The 17,011-nt window shown below is 36.1% G+C and overlaps 1 protein-coding gene across 1 annotated transcript in view; it reads left to right on the top strand.

Moving 5' to 3' along the window:
* LOC112024901 (cellulose synthase-like protein G2) overlaps nt 1–16,548 on the top strand; it is a 28,641-nt gene extending 12,093 nt beyond the window's left edge. Inside the window, 6 exon segments of the mRNA XM_065780084.1 lie at nt 14,024–14,152; nt 14,256–14,489; nt 14,593–14,689; nt 14,899–15,068; nt 15,345–15,695; nt 15,934–16,548. Coding sequence (XP_065636156.1) covers nt 14,024–14,152; nt 14,256–14,489; nt 14,593–14,689; nt 14,899–15,068; nt 15,345–15,695; nt 15,934–16,482 — 1,530 coding nt within the window. The 3' untranslated portion in view covers nt 16,483–16,548.
* The last annotated feature ends 463 nt before the right edge of the window (nt 16,549–17,011 follow it).

The following is a 17,011-nucleotide window of genomic DNA, read 5'->3' as shown; positions in this document are numbered from 1 at the left end:
GTGATATGTGAATAGCAATCAATCACAAAGTCTACAAAATCCATCATATAGAATTTGAAAGAGATTATCACCTAAAGAGTTACATCATATAACTCCCACATCTCCTAGAACATAAGCTTGCAATCATGTAAGTTTCTTAAATTTGCCTCATAATATACACACCAAAGTTGTCAAAATCGGGATCCTACGTAGGATCGTGAGAGATAGGTAGGATCGTGGATCGTAGGATCGGATCGTGGATCGTAAGATCCTACCTATTTTTATATTTTAAGCAAAAAAACCTATTGATAGTGACTTTGTATGTTATATAATCACTTAAAATATGAATCCATCAATTAAAAAAAAAATTGCATAATAAAATGTAATTTGCACACACTACATTGTTCTTATGTCATTCTGTCGAAACAAAATATATTTAACTTTTGACATAATGTATCTAAAAAGTTTAGTACATGTTTAATTAGCAACTAAATACCAAAATATTATCTACACATATGGAAAATATTTTCCAAATTTTAAGTTCCAAATCCAAAATAAGTTAAGCTTTGTCAAAATCATATACACAACACAACAATCTGGAATCAAGCTATCAAAGTACAAATAAATGATAAACTACTAACTACCAAAGCAAATTACCAGAAAGCTTAAAGGCAGCGTTGGGATGGCTCACGGCAACATCATTGAGACGGCTAGAGGTGCTGGGTTTTTGACAGAGGATTGAGGAGGCATCAACTGAGGAGCTAGCACTGAATGTTTCTAAATATTTTAGGTTTTTTTTTTTTTTTTTTTTTTTATTTTTTTTTTTTTTTTAACATTAAACTTAAGAAAGCTCACCATTGAGAGGCTGAGAGTGGCTGGGTTTTTGACAGAGCACTGTGGAGGCGCGGAACAGAGGTGCTGGTCTGCTGGAACTTAGTGTTTCTAAAATATTTAGGTTTTGAAAACGTTTAACTTAATACTAAAGGTTTTTTTTGAGATTTAATGTTAAGATAGGAGTAAATTTGGTTCAATTTATTATTGGGTTTTGATGGGCTTGTGGGTTTAGGACCTTTAGGTGGACCATGGATTATCATATTGGACTTACCCAAATGACACAAATAAAGCCCACTTAAAAAAAAAAAAAAAAAAAGAAGAAAAAGAAGCCAAATGGTAGGATCGGTAGGATCGGTAGGTCCATACGATCCTACGATCCTATACGATCCTACACGATCCTACTTACGATCCTAACATTTTTGCGATCCTGCTACGATTTTAATCTTTTTGGTGAGGTGGGATCGTAAAATCGTGCGATTTTACGATCCGGATCGCGATTTTGACAACCTTGATACACACCAATTTTAATTATGTGATTTGGCATCAGGTCTAATAGTACAAACCAATTTTTGTGAATTGGCATCAAGCCTAATAGTACATACCAATTTTAAGCATTAAGCAATTAAGTTGAGGCTACACCTTATGTTCTTTTTGTGCATGTGCTACACTTTCTCGACCACAAAATCTTATAATATGCACTAAGGTGTCCATGATTGGCTAGTGAACAGTGGTGAGATGATTATCCTAAATCAGTCCAATAAAATGTGCTATTGACAAATGCTATAACTCAAGTAACATAATAGCTATCAGCTACAGGTACATACAAATAAGAAATATCCAATTTCTTAAATTAATCTCTTGAGTACATGTACAAACTAGTACATATTACACACAAAATCAAAAATAACTTAGTACAACTATTCAAGTTTCTCCACAATGTCAAGCATGTTCTAAATCAAGAGAGAGATATCATAACTCATGTAATCCTCAAAACAAATAAAACAAGACTCAAAATAAAATATTTTTGTCTTTTTGAAATTTTTCAATGCTTTTGGATTTTTTTTTTTAAATTTAAAAAAAAAAAAAAAAAAAAAAAAAAAAAAAAACCTAAAAAACAAAACAACCAAAAACAAAAACAAAACATGTCCACAAATAATTGAAAGAATTAAATTAAGGACAAGTTAGCAACACTCACCTTGGAGAATCTTTTCTCACCCATATAGCACGATTCTTCGGCTTTGTAGATGAAAATCCATGAGAAGCAGAGTGTATTTAAGGAATTACACCAACCTTCTGAGAAAGACTAAAATCCTGCAAATTCCTTTCACAAGCCAACAAGCTCAAATTTTTTAAAAGAATATAAAACAATTTATATGGACTTATGGCAGGAGAAATATCATCACATATCCTTGATTGACATACAGAATGCTTAAATTTCAATTTATGACAATTAGGACGAATGTGACCAGAGACACCACAAAAGTGGCAAACATGAACAAATTTAGAAACATCAGTATTCCTAACAACAAGTCTAGTATCAAATTTAGGTTTTTGCCTCAACAAAGAACAATTTGGTCTAATATGACCAACAACACCACAAAGGTGATAGGTAGGCACAAAAACAGATTTCTTTTGCACACTAGCAGCAGGTTTAGACATAGGTTTAGAAACTTCAGCGTTAACATCAAAACTTTTACCTTTGTCTAACCTAGCAAAATAAGTCTTCTCTTTATTATTCCTCTTGAAAGGAGAGATATAAACTTTCTCAGTCTTAGGCTTAAGAGAAACAGAAAAACTTCTGTTATCAACAGCAGGCTTGGTACTAGTCAAATTTTCAATTTTAGTTTTAGATTCAACTAACTCTTGTTCCAATCTTTTCATCTTCTCATCTTGAGAGGAAATTTGATTTTTCAAAAATTCATTCTTTTTATTAGATTTATCCAATCTCACAATCAATTCCTCTTTTTCAAGATTAGCCAATTTTAACTATTCTTTAAATTTCTTAGCAATTTTCAAAGATTTAGATAATTCCTTACGAAGAGTTTCAAAAACATCAAAAAAATCAACAGAAACAATAGTGTCCTTTTTATTCAAAACATCACAAGCATCAATAAAATCAGTAGAAGTATGAGCAGAAAGACACTTCAAATTATCCATGATAACAGGGGTCAAGGATCAGCTCTTAGATCAAAAAATCTACAACAAGAAGAGCTACCCGCTCTGATACCACTTGTTAGAAATTTAGACCCCTTAAAACACAACCAGATTGAGTAGCCTAGTTAATTAGCCAAGTTGTTACTTAGTCAAATTATGCAATTCTAGGTTAAAACAATCAAACAATCATATCAAGAATATAAAGCAGTGGAAAAGTAAATTACACAAGATATGATCACCCAGGAAACCACACGGTAAAAACCTGGGAAGGATTTGACCTAGCTATCCTCAAGGTAAACCTGAATCCACTATGCGAAAGAATTGAAGTTCATATAGAAGGACTACAAGCTCCCCGCTTGACTTCCTAATGCTACCCACCAGTAGAACTTACTAACACGACCACGTGCAAGCTCTGAATCCACGAACTCCTTCTTTCTTAGATTCTCCAATCAGCTACAAGCACCCACGCTTGATATTCTTTAAGCTTCAATGGTAGCAACCTTGTTGATTATCAAGATGTAGATAATCTCTACCTTGAAAACTCTAAGTTTATGTGAAGGAAAGCTCCTCAATGATCTCACAAGAGATTCACACAAACCGCAATGTATGAGCAACAAAGACTTAGAGAGGTTTGGGTAAAAAACCCTAAAAATAAAAGGAGGCATAAGAGGCACTCTAATCTCCCTCTCCAAAAGTCCAAAAAACGTGGCTTGGGGTTTCCTTTATATAGTGGGAGAAGTATATCTGAAACTCTAATCCTTAATGGGCTTAAGCTGCTGTTTGGGCCGACTTAAAATTCTACAGATACGATTTTCGATCGATCGAGCCTGTTCTTCGATCGATCGAACCAAACAGAATATGAAGTCTTCTTCCTGCAGCTTATATGTTCTTGAATCTTGACTTGAATCACCTTGAGCATTGTCTAATAAAACCTATAGACTCTAAGATCTATATCTAGACAAGTTTGTGTTTACGATTTGCCAATTGTTCTAAACATTTAGAACCTAGCACTTTCAATCTCATATAGTAGTTGTGTTGATCGAGCATCCTTTGCAGGCATTACTTAGAAGGTCCGACTTCACAAGAAGGATAGCCAAGTGGAGGGCTTCTCTAGGAGCTTTTGATATTTAGTATAAACCTCGCACCTCCATCAAGGGTCAAGTTTTGGCAAATTTTGTGGCGGAGTTCACTCTTGGGCATCTTGAAATTATGCAAGTAGAGGGAAACAAGATATCAAAACCACAGGAAAGGATATGGAAAGTGAACATAAATGGGCATCAAATTTTCCTGGAGCAAGAGCGGGATCATATTAATTTCTCTGGAAGGAATTAAGGAGGAAAAGTCATTTCGGCTAGGCTTCCTAGCGTCAAATAATGAATCAGAATATGAAGCTCTCCTTACGGGGCTTAGGATGTTAAGACAAGTAGGGGCAAAAAAAGTACAAGTACATTATGATTCACTGCTGGTTGTTAGTTAGATCTTTGGAGAGTTTGAAGTTAAGGATCAAAGGATGATAAGTTACTTAAAAGACATTGGGATATTAAAATCTCAATTTAAGAGGGTGGATATCTTTCAAATCTCTAGGGGCAACAATAGTCATGCCGACTTTCTGGCTATTTTAGCTTCCTTAGTGGCAGATCCTCTTCCGAGGATCGTATCAGTTGAGCTCTTACCCTTCTCAAGTGTTATTCCTTCAGGTATGGATTTAATCTTAAGCATACAACCATCCATAAGTTGGATAGATCCAATTGTTGCCTACCTCCGAAACGAGATTTTGCTCGGGGATAGGAAAGAGGCTGAACGGATTAGACATAAGTCTCTGCGGCATTGGGTGTTTGAAGAAGGGAAGTTATATAAAAGGTCATATTCGGGTCCCTATATGTTATGCATGCACTCCAAGGCAATTGAAGTGTTTCTGGAGGACTTACATGAAGGAATATGTGGAATTCATACGGGAGGAAGGTTGTTCGCTCATCAAACCCTTACTTAGGGGTATTGGTGGCCAAACATGTAGAAATAAGCATTGGGGTTCTCTAAGAAATGTGATCAGTGCCAAAGGTTTGCTCCTGACATTCATCAGCCATGGGGTCTTCTTAATCTTATATCTAGCCCATGACCATTTGCCTAGTGGGGGCTAGACATAGTGAGACATTTTTTAAAGGCGATAGGTAGTAGAAAATGGCAACTAGTAGCGACAGATTATTTCACCAAATAGGTGGAAGCAGAGCCCTTTGCCAATATCCGAGACATGGATGTTATTAAGTTCGTATGGAATAATATTGTGACGTAGTTTGGTGTGCCAAGGGTTCTCATATTGGACAATGGATTGTAGTTTGATAGCAAGGCCTTTCGACGATATTATGCAGAATTAGGAATAACCAACCGGTATTCTACCCCAACTTATCCTCAAAGTAATGGTTAAGCTGAAGCAACTAATAAGTCTATTATGGATGGGTTGAAGAAAAGGCTTGATGATTCAAAGGGATGATGGGCGGAAGAGCTATCAAGCATGCTATGGGCATATCGGACTACTCCGCGGCACTCTACAAGAGAAACTTCTTTTTCAATGACATACGGGGGGCAGAAATTGTAATACTCGTGGAAACGGGGCTGCCAACTTCTCGAACAAACGTGTTTGAAGTGAAGAAAAATGATCAACTACTCTGCAAGCACTTGGACCTAGTAAAAGAGAACTGCGATATTGCTTTGGCAAAGTTGGATAAAACAAAGGATTTGCCGAGCATATAACAAGGGTATCAAGAATAGGGAGTTTATTCCAAGGGACTTGGTGCTCAGAAAAGTTTTGGAAAATACCCGAGATCCTATTATGAGAAAGCTAGGTCTAACCTGGGAGGGGCCTTATAGGGTCACATCCATCGTAGGGATTGGGGCCTATTGGCTAAAAGACTTAGATGAGAGACCTATAGCAAGGCCATAATGTTTTAAATTCGAAGAAATATTACTTTTGATTATTATGTAAGAAGATGTGAATTAATCATGCTACTATTTTGTCTGAGTTTAGTGAATATTATTGAGTTCTGTGATGGCATGACTAGGAACACTAAGATTGCATGGAAAAAGTAAACCCTATAGTACTAGACCCTGTCTTTGCCTCGAGTGGGTTTTAAGTTGAGTTCTCTGCCTTAGCCTGACTTCAGGGTCACTAATAGAAAATAAAATTAAAATTTTATTGAAAGTAAATCCCATGGTACTAGACCTTGTCTTTGCCTCGGGTGGGTTTTAAGCTGAGTTCTCTGTCTTAGCCTAACTTCGGGGTCACTAACAGGAAATGAAATTAAAACTTTATTGAACTTAAACCCCGAGTGACTAGACCTTGTCCTTGCCCTGGGTGAGTTACAAACTGAGTTTTCTACCTTAGTATGACTTTATGGTCACTAACAGAAAACGAGCTAAAGACTTTACATAAGAAAAAAACAAGCTCTGTGATAATGGACTTCATCTTTGCTATGGATGGGTCTCAAACTATTACTTTATTTAGTTTGTTCATATGGACACTAGTGAAATGGATGAGACTTGATAGTGCGTAAGGGATAAGTTCCATAGAGCAAGTATCCTGGGTAAGTGATTAGCTAAGGTTATTGTTTTAAGTTTGTTCTAGTAGTCATCTGTCAGATATTATCAAAACTTAGAAAATTATTAATATGACAGAAAACTAATGGCATTTCCTTTGTGGGAAAAACCATGAAAAATAATCACCATGTCTCTAAGCAACTCGGTCACAGAAGTATGAAGCATAATTAGGTGCAAAAACTTCAAAATACTTAAATGTATAAGAGTTTGAAACACTTAAATAAATTAAGTACAAAACAAGGGCCCCCAATGTTGGGCAAACTATTAAGATGTTCTTATATTAACTAGAATGGAAAGAGAGTTAAACACGAGGAGGCTCTTGGTGGAAGACACAGGAGCAAAGCTAGTCATCTTTCCCCCCAATGCTATAGTAGGTCTTGCCCCTTCAACCTCTCAAACGGGAGATTCATCGTTGATGATTGCTTGGATCTTGGGATTAGGAAGGATAATTAGCTCCGCAGGAATAGGCATGCTACTCTTTAGCCTTAAAGAGGATGAAGCCTCTACTTGAAGTTTGTCAAGGGCAATAACCCATCCCTTGGAGAAGTAGACCTAGAGATTCTACTGAACTTCTAGATTCACAGTGGCGATAAGGTCATATTGGCTATGGTAGTAGGCCTCTTGGATCTTTGCATCATCAACTGCCATGTAGCCTTTCAGGTAGGCATCTTTGTCTGCAAGGGCCTTTCTTGCCTCTTGGAGCTCCTTCTTAAGGGCCTTTGCTCTTTCTGTGATGGCCTTAGTATTCTCTTCAACCTCAGACCTTAGCCTCTTTGACTCTGAAACCTTGTTCATGACATTTGAGATCTTCTTTAGAAGATCCTCATTGTCATTACTCAATTCCTCGGCCTTGCCAGCTTGGTACCTTTCTTCGATCACCACGAAAAATTGATATCCCTGCCATATGACAAAGGTAGTGTTAATTTTTTTTTTTTTTTAATGAAGTAATAAAAAATAAGTCAAAAGAGCAATAAGGAGCCAGGGAAAAGTTTGTTACCATGATGGCTTCCCTCTTCATCTTGAGCAAGAGGGATTCATCACCCCACTTAGCCTAGTGGTTCATGTTTGCTGGAAGCAAGAGAGCTTCACTAACACCTTCAGCTACCTTGCCCCCGCGGCTTTCTCTCTAGGGCCTAACCTTATTCGTTGTAGGGAGGGGAACCCTGTCCACCATAAAGGTGTGGACATAAACAGGAGCCCTCGTAGCATTAACCTAAGAGTCCCCTAGGTCGGGGGGGGGTCCGGGGGGGGGGGGGGGGGGGGGTTGGAATCAGGAGCTATAGAAGATTGGCCTACTCCCCTAAGACGCTTCCGACTAGCCTTAGTTTCACGAGTAGGAGTTGTAACTACCATGGTGGTTGGAGTCGCTTGAATGGCTGTGGGAGCATTAGTAGTTGGCGCAAGAGGGGCTTAAGTCCTAGGCACAATCGGAGTGGCCAAGAGTTGGGCAAGGTTGACCTCACTTCTCTAAAGCATCATCTCGGTAGGAAATTCGTCTAGTGGGATGGCTTCCTGAACATTAAGTTCTTCTTGGGAAGGCAAAGGATTGTGGGAAGGGGCATGACCTGTTTTCTTCTTCCTTTGGCGTTGGAGGAAAATAAAGCAAAAGAGATTCCCGTAGGACGGTCAATTAGAGTTGGCATTGCAATATTGACTCCAAAATCCGTAGGAGTGAAGGGAGGAGGAGAGTTGCTTTAATATCTTCCTTCTTGTTGGCGGGCATGTTCAGAAGGGTATAAGATGTATCCATTGCAGCGAATGTCTATGAATGAAAGCAGTGGATGCCTTAAGGTAATGGCCTTTCCTGCAGCTTGGAAGCTTTGATACACGAAGGAGTAGTCAAGTATCAAATAAGCTACATGGAGCTGACCGTCAGTGTGGGGGTAAATTGGAGATTTTAGCAACCTGTTCAAATCTGTGGAGTTGATTAGTTGCCTCTTCTTCTTGAAGGCGTGATCCTTTAAAAAAGAAACAAGCAAAGGCTAGTCATGTAGAATGTGAAAGACAACTCGGGCAAAAAGGCACAATAATAATAGTAAATTAGTTAAAAGTAAATCCTATTAAGTCTACCCACCTGCTTTACCCGCACTAGTGGGGCAATGGATTCTGCTGGGGTAACCTTTTCCCAAGATGATCAGATAGTCTCCCTCTCTCTTTGTCAGAATCCGGAAGGCTTGAGATATGCCTCACCTCCCCGTGCCGAATCTTAAAGTAAAACCCTAAGGTTTAACTATCTTGAAAACTAAAAATATAGTTGATATCGTGCTCGGTAAGCTTCAATCCGAGCTTCTTGTTAAGGGTATCTACATTACTGACAATCCTAAATACATTGAAGGTACATTGGTCGGGACAAACCTTAAAATGGCGCAGAAAGTTGGTGAGTAGGTCACTCATAGGAATCCTAACTCCCCCTTCTACAATAGCAACGAGTGGGATAACCACTCTACCCTCCCCCCTAGAGAGTATTGCCTCAAATTTCAGGCAATACCTCACTTCAACATCCTCGGGGAAGTTGTAATTTCTTCTAAACTCTCTTAGACTCTCAGGAGTATAAACCATTGGCCTAAACTTCCCCATAGACTAAAAAAGCTCTACGATATGGGTTGAAATGAAAAAAGAAGGGGGAAACAGAAAAAGCTAGGAAAGAAGTTGATGAGGCGAAGCTAAATTCGTAAGAAAGAGGAGGAGGAGATGCACTTACAACAGAACAAGAAAGCAAAGATGCTTTGGAGGTCATCAGAGAAAGAGGTAGTAGAGAGTTTTTAACTTTTTGGGTGTTTCTGGCAATAGATCAGTAAAGAAGAAACCAACTCTAGAGGTTTGAGCTCCTTATATAGAGGGAGATAAGGGAATGGAAGGGATGGATAGAAACCCTTCCTTTCCCCCCCGTTATTCTATTTTCTAAAATCCCCATCTAACTGTCCATTAATGATGCGTGCCAATGCTCATGGGGTACAAAACTCGGGTGTGTCCGCAACATTAATTGCCTGACCTCGCCACTTTTCATAAATGTGAGTTAATGATTGTTCTGTTTTTTCTTGAACCACGATCCCCACTTCAATGATAATGACATGGAGATTGTGGAGGGCTATTGTGGGGAGTAGAGAATCCCTGATCAGGCTTTAGGCCCAATAATTGATTGGGCCACAGGAACGAACTGGGCCAAGCCTATATGCTTGAAGGAGTCCAAGAGGATAACGAGCTGTGAGAAAGAAGAAGCTGAACTGTTCCCCATACCCAAGAGAGGAAAACATCACGGGAAAACAGCTCCCGTGGTAAAAGTGAGGGACAAACTTTACTAGAAGCTAGGCGCATAGATGATCCGCATGTAGCTCCCAGATAGTGCCTAGTACCATGGGAAACTTCTAGAACACGCAAGAAGGTTGAAGAATTTTTACCTCTGCATCAATTTGGGAGCCCTCACCTAACCTTTGTAGCATTAATTACGTTTGAGATAGACTAAATAGAGAAAATATCCCTCAGAAGACAGAGCTCAAGGATAAAGGATAGGAGGAAATCGATAAAGTAAGAAAAAATATCCCTAAGTGTTTAGCTAGCAACAGAACAGCTGTAGGGATAAGAATGAGAAGGGTGCCTGTAAATGAGGGGGAAGAAGCATAGTAGAGGAGGTTCTTTTTTTTGGGAGGGGGGGGGGTGTTAGAGAGAAAAAAGAAGTTAGACAACCTAGGAGAAAGAGAGAGAATGTATAACACCACGGGGACAAGTATGGAACTAGGATGTAATACTTGTAATACCATGATGACATGTATTTTGTCAATGAAATCAACTGTTTGAGCTTCCCATTGTAGAGTGTTTATTCCCAGTAGTTCTATTATAAATAAATTGTGTGAGACTTGTTAACTGTAATCTGTGGAGGTTCACGGGGACCAGTTTTTGTCCCCCCACACTTGCATTTAAGGGGAGGAAAGTGAGAGAATGAGCAATCTGCTATGGAGACAATCATTTTTCACACATAATTTCATAATTTGTTGACTTATGTGATTGTGATTTGTGAGTAATTAATAAAAAATGGTGGGTCCATATAAATAGGAGTGGACAAAAAGTGTCCACCATCTACAATAATACATATTATATTGTAAAATTAGATATCCAATTGGACAAAGTTTAGGTACAAAACTGGTAGTAACCTTAAACTACGACCTTACTTTTTAAAATAAACATACTACATATTTTGAAAATCTAACAGTTAAATTACATGCTTTTTACATTCTTAATACACATGTAAAATTTTTTATTAATCGGATATTATATATTATATGATCTATACGCTTATATTTTATGCATAATTTTAAACTACAAAAACTTGCAATTTAAACAATTTATCGATGACATAGCTATTGATGTTTAATTTTGTAGAAATTTTGCAAGTATAGAAGATATAAGAAGAATATATAATCTAATAGTGGATTTATCAAAATTCACTTCCAATAAAAATAGTTTAAAGCTACAACCAATTTTGTAGCTAAAACTTTGTCCTATCTAATTGGGTGTGTTCTTGAAATTATTCAAGACAAAGTGTGGAAGGTAAAAAGAAGATGAATTGTTTGTTTGTTTGTTTTTTTTTTTTTTTTTTCCTCCTGATTGTCTTTGGCATGCATGTTATTCGAGCAATGACTTTTTCAAAGCAAATGATAGGAAACTAAAACCATAATATTTAAAAAATATTCATACCCTTGTAGTGTCTCATCAATACATACATATATGTTCATATAAAACTCAGCACATTCCATGATATTTTAAAAAGTAATCAAGGCTTTCTTGTAATATCAGGATCAAATATTTCGAGAGTAAGAAACAAGATGTATACATAAATGTAAATATTTCTTCATTATAACCATAGTTTTGATAGTCAAAACATGCAAATACCACTTACCTGAGTTACCTCTTGAATTCACAAACTGCAATCAACCACTCTTACGTCACAACTAAGGCTATAAAATTAGAACCTAGCAATACTAAAACAAAGGCCTATCAATTTACACAAATTCTCTGCTGCATAAATTATTCCAACGTGTTTCCATGGTAATAACATAGACAACACTATTGTAAGGCTTTTAGACCCCAGTCTTAGATTTAATCAACTTTTAACCAAATAATTAATTAGATTAATTATGAACTTGATTAATAAGATTATCACATCAAACAAGCACAAATCACAAGAACACCAAGAATGATGATTCACAAAAACTTTCAAAATTATGGTTTCATAGTAAAAAATTTGGAGATGATTTAACTTGAATAATCCTCAAGGTAACATTTCACTAATAGAATTGAAGTTTGTATAATAAACTTAATCCTAAACCTACTGCTACCTCATGTAGTACTTATTGGTATGACCACACGTAGCTCCAAATCTATGGACTCTTTTATTGTAAAATTGTTTCAAACAAATGCACCAGTCTGTGACTTTGAGATCATCTCCACTCAAAGATTTAAACGAGCAACTGTGGTTGACTTGATGCAGCAACTTTGCTTTATAGCTGGATCTGTTGTTTGCACAAGTTCTCCAGTTGTAGCTTCAAAATGGTATGGAAAATCTCTAGATTTTTGTATAGAATACTACCCTCTTGAATGTGTAAAAACGTGCTCTAGTATTTTAATTTAAATATCTTTAAGTTTCATCAAAACCCTAGATCAAACGGCTGAAAGAAAAAGCTAGATTTGAAATTTACACAAATCTCGATTGGTCGAGATAAGTGAAACTTATCTGCGGTTTAATTTTTCTGATTTCTTAAGTCTTCAATTGCACTGAACTTCATTTGTCTTGTTTAATTGAATGTTTCTACACTAAGCAACTAGACAAACTAAGTTCTAAAATATTACAATTGTTCATGGTTGCCAACCTAAAAATATATACTTTACAACTATTATTTCTATTGATTTTTTCATTTTTTTAACTGCTATCCACTTCATTTCTAGCATGTATTTTCAGTTGTTCTAGCCCCCGATGTTCCGAGATCCATTATTCATCGAAAAGTTTAGAACAATTCTATGGTAAGCCAAATAGTTCATCATACACCTAATCCATATTGTCTAATATTCCCTTACACCGCCTGCTATACTAGATAAGTTGATAAGCTAAACTCCTAGGATCTTTGCGTATAGAGAACCGCCTGTAGCAATACTCAATTGACAAATCTATTTGCTGCAAGTGACCATAAATTAAGCACTTGACTGGTTTACTTGAGGACAAAATCGAATTACATACATCAACCCCTAACAATACCTATTCTAAATCAAGGATGCCCACAGGTCAAATTCGTTTAAACTAGGTGGATTTGATCCCCACTAGAAGTTCTCTTGGATATATATGAAATAGCTCGAAGGCGTCAAATGATCTAACAAGGGAGAAGATGTATGTTTGTTGAAGAATTATTAATGTGGCTTAAAGTAATCTCCTGGGAAATGGTATAAACAATTTGAGTTATTCATGGTGACACATGAATACATGCACTTGACTGTTATTGTGTGTTGATTATAGAGTACTTGTTGATGATTTTTATATCTTTCTTACTTTAAATTGTAATTAAGAAAATTTTAAGTTGAAGTCTTTATTGAGTAATAATGAATTTGACACGAAGTAATTGGACTTACCAAGAAGATCCTTGATATAGAAATTCAACATGATAGAGGGGCGGGAAAATTCTGGTTATCCCAGAGGGTATATCTTGAGAAAGTGTTAGAAGGTTTAGCATGCTGAATACTTAAACCTAATAGTACACCGCTTGCTTCCAATTTTAAATTATCGCTACAGATACGTCTTAGTTTAGATAAGGAGTCAAAATGCAGTTGAGTGTTTTTATGTTGACTGCTATTTCTTATGTTGTTAGTGTTTTTATGTGAACCTTGACTGGTATTTCTTATGTTGTTAGTGTGGTAAGTAGGTATATGATAGATCCACCAAAAAAAGCATTGGAATGTATTAAAATGTATTTTCAAGAATCAAGTAGGCACTCATGACTACAAGGTGGCATTTGATCTGAGACCATGTATAGAATCTATGTGTTATGTTGATTTCGATTAAGAAAAGGGATATTGATTTTATAAGCTCAATGACATGTTGTCTAACTAGTCTTTATGTTTGCTAGTGGCATAGTTTGCTGGAAGTTTACTCTAGAGGATACAATTTCTGTATCCACTATAGAGTCAAAATTTATTGTAGTAACATAGGGAACAAAAGAAGTATTTTGGTTCAAAGTACTGCTTAATGAGCTTGGTTTTAACAAGACAATATGATGTTGCATTGTGATAGCTAGTGTAATTCATTGGACAACGAATCAAGTATAACATACATGAACAAAGCATATTCAATAAACTAAAAATAAGATGCTAAAGCACAAAACTTTCAGCCTCTTAATTTCTTCCTCTCCTTTTATATGTTTTAATATTCCTTCCTTTTTCTATCATTCCCGCCATATAATATTTAATTTTGCGAGGTTGACAGGTGATACAGAATAATTCCAATGATAGAGTGCCAGTAGACCAAGTTAAGATTCCTCTGCTTATTTATGTTGCTCGTGAAAAAAGGCCTTCTCATTCCCACCATTTTAAGGCTGGAGCACTCAATGTCCTTGTATGAGTACTCTTTCCCTGCCATATATACTTATTCAGTATCATTTATGCATCAAGAACTTGACAAGTATTATTGCAGCAACGAGTGCATGATAAGCAACGAGTGCATGATAAGCAACGAGTGCATCAAGAACTAGTGCATGATAAGCAATTGCCCTTACATACTAGTGCTGGATTGTGATATGTATTGCAATGACCCGACTTCAGCTAGACGAGCAATGTGTTTTCATCTTGACTCTAAGTTCTTGCATTCGCTAGCCTTTGTTCAATTCCCTCAAAGATTCCATAATATCAGTAAGAATGACATCTATGACAGTCAGTTGAGATCGGTATTTTCGGTATGGAAACAAAAATTGAATACTTACATATGCATGTACGAGGCTTTAAGACTGGATGAAGACAAAAATTTTCAATATTGGCTTAAATTTTTACCCTTTTTAGGTACTATGGCCAGGTGCAGATGGGCTCCAGGGACCGATCTTGTCTGGTACAGGTTTTTATATCAAGAGAGTGTCATTATGTGGAGGTTCTATACAAGGTTTGTTGGATTTTGTCTGTTTCCATTTAATTATAGATAGGGGTTACGTGAATATTTCAACTGAGAAGTTGGTGTGGAAGTAACACTTTTTGCAGTTAAAATATTGTTTGCCTTGACAAAAAAATGTCATGATGATTGCTTGTTTCTAATGTTGTCACTTATTACTAATATGAGAGACTGACGCTAGTTCCACTAATTTTACTTTCTAGATATCGATCTTGAGGAACTTAAACATTCATTTGGTTCGTCGAATGAATTAATCAAATCCCTTCACGGAAACTACAAGCCTTATGTGATTAATGACCAGCACGGATTGCTAGAAGAGACTCGTTTATTAGCCTCGTGTACCTATGAAAATGACACTAAATGGGGCAAACAGGCAAGTAGACCTAATGAGATATTCTTTCACTATCGGAAAATGCTAATTATATTACAAATCTATATAAGCTATACAAACTAATGTGACAATATGTGCAATTAGTAGATCAAAAGTTTAATAAATGAATATCTAAATTATATTTTGTAATTGCTTACACGATTGTATTGGTAATATAGACAAATTTGTAGAATTCCTATCATCTCCCTTTCCTATATTAGTTTTTCAATTATAGACAAATGATATTACATATAAAATATTTTGACTTCTCATTTGCAGGTTGGTTTCTTATATAATTCTGTGGTGGAAGATTACTTTACAGGGTTCACCTTACATTGCAAAGGTTGGATTTCGGTTTATTGTGATCCACTGAGGCCACAATTCTTAGGAAGTGGCACCACCAATTTGAATGACTTCTTGATTCAAGGCATGAGATGGAGCTCTGGGTTGGTTGAAGTCAGTTTCTCAAAGTTCTGCCCTCTTATATATGGACCAACAAGAATGTCTATTTTTGAGAGCTTGTGCTATGGACAAATTGCATTTTACCCCATTTCATATTTCTTGTCATTATGGTGTTTTGCTACTATTCCTCAGTTATGTCTACTTAATGACATCCCATTGTACCCTAAGGTAAGAATATAGACACATTTCTATCATGCCCTCTTGTTACTTAACTTTTAATAGTACATAAAACATTTTCCATGTCTTGCAAGAATCTTCATCGCTCAACTAGCACCTCCTAGTATTTTCAATGAAGATTTCTAAAATTCAAATTCCCACTAATTATGAAGTTATCCTCCCCCCCCCCCACCCCCAAAAAAAAAAAAAAAAATCGTATTTCCTAATAATCATCAATCCTTGTTGACAGGTTTCAGACTCCTACTTCGTTATATTTTTGTTCATCTTTTCATCAGCCATTTCCAAACATTTACAAGAGGTTCTTTCAACTGGAGGATCATTCCAAACATGGAGAAATGAACAAAGGATATGGATGATGAAGTCAATTACATCTCACTTATATGGAAGCTTAGATGCTATTATGAAGAGGATTGGAATGAGAGAAGCCAGTTTCTTGCCCACCAACAAAGTTGCGGACGCTGAACAAGTGAAATTATACAAAATGGGCAAATTTGATTTCCAAACATCTAATATGTTTCTTGTTCCTATGGTTTCTCTAATCATCTTGAACTTGGTTTCCTTCATTGGTGGACTTGTCAGGGTGATCTTTGTGGGCAATTGGGACCAGATGCTTGTGCAAGTTTTCATCTCATTCTATATATTAGTTATGAATTTCCCAATAATTGAGGCAATGATAATGAGGAAGGATAAGGGACGTGTTCGACCATCAGTCACTATATTATCTGCTATGTTTTCAACTATTTTCTTATTACTGGGATATATCATTCTCTGTTGCTAAGTGTAAGACAATTTATTTAGAGCACATTTCAAATTTGTTTTTTGCTACTAATTATAGCAATATTTACATGCTGAATTCAATAAATAAAAACTTCTTAATTTCTATTATTTTATATATGTATATTTTATTGGTACTCTCTTCGTTGTGTTATATTCTTTTTTACAATGTGCATGCATGAGTTATCTGTAATCACTTGCCCTACACACAACTGATTTCACCTGCCAAAGCCAATTATTGAGTAATCCAAGTGATTTTCACCTCTAACAGGCTAAGCATCAATTGCAATATTTCAATCCTAACTTGAGATTCACACTAAATACAGTAATATTTTCATTCTAGAAAATAACATTACTCTCCTAAGATTCACTCATTTTGGATATTTCAACTCATCTATGTGTTGGTAGCACTCCAAAAATATTCTTTAAAAAAAAAAAATTCTAATTATATCTTTTATTATGTATGTTTTGCAACTAAAGAATTAAAAAAAAAAAAAAAAAAACAAAAAAAAACAAAAAAACAAAAAAACAAA

This window comes from Quercus suber, unplaced genomic scaffold, assembly GCF_002906115.3.
Source record: "Quercus suber isolate HL8 unplaced genomic scaffold, Cork oak 2.0 scaffold_224, whole genome shotgun sequence".
In the NCBI taxonomy this organism is placed as follows: Eukaryota; Viridiplantae; Streptophyta; class Magnoliopsida; order Fagales; family Fagaceae; genus Quercus; species Quercus suber.
Note: the sequence above shows the minus strand (reverse complement) of the source record. Positions and strands in the feature narration are given on the sequence as shown.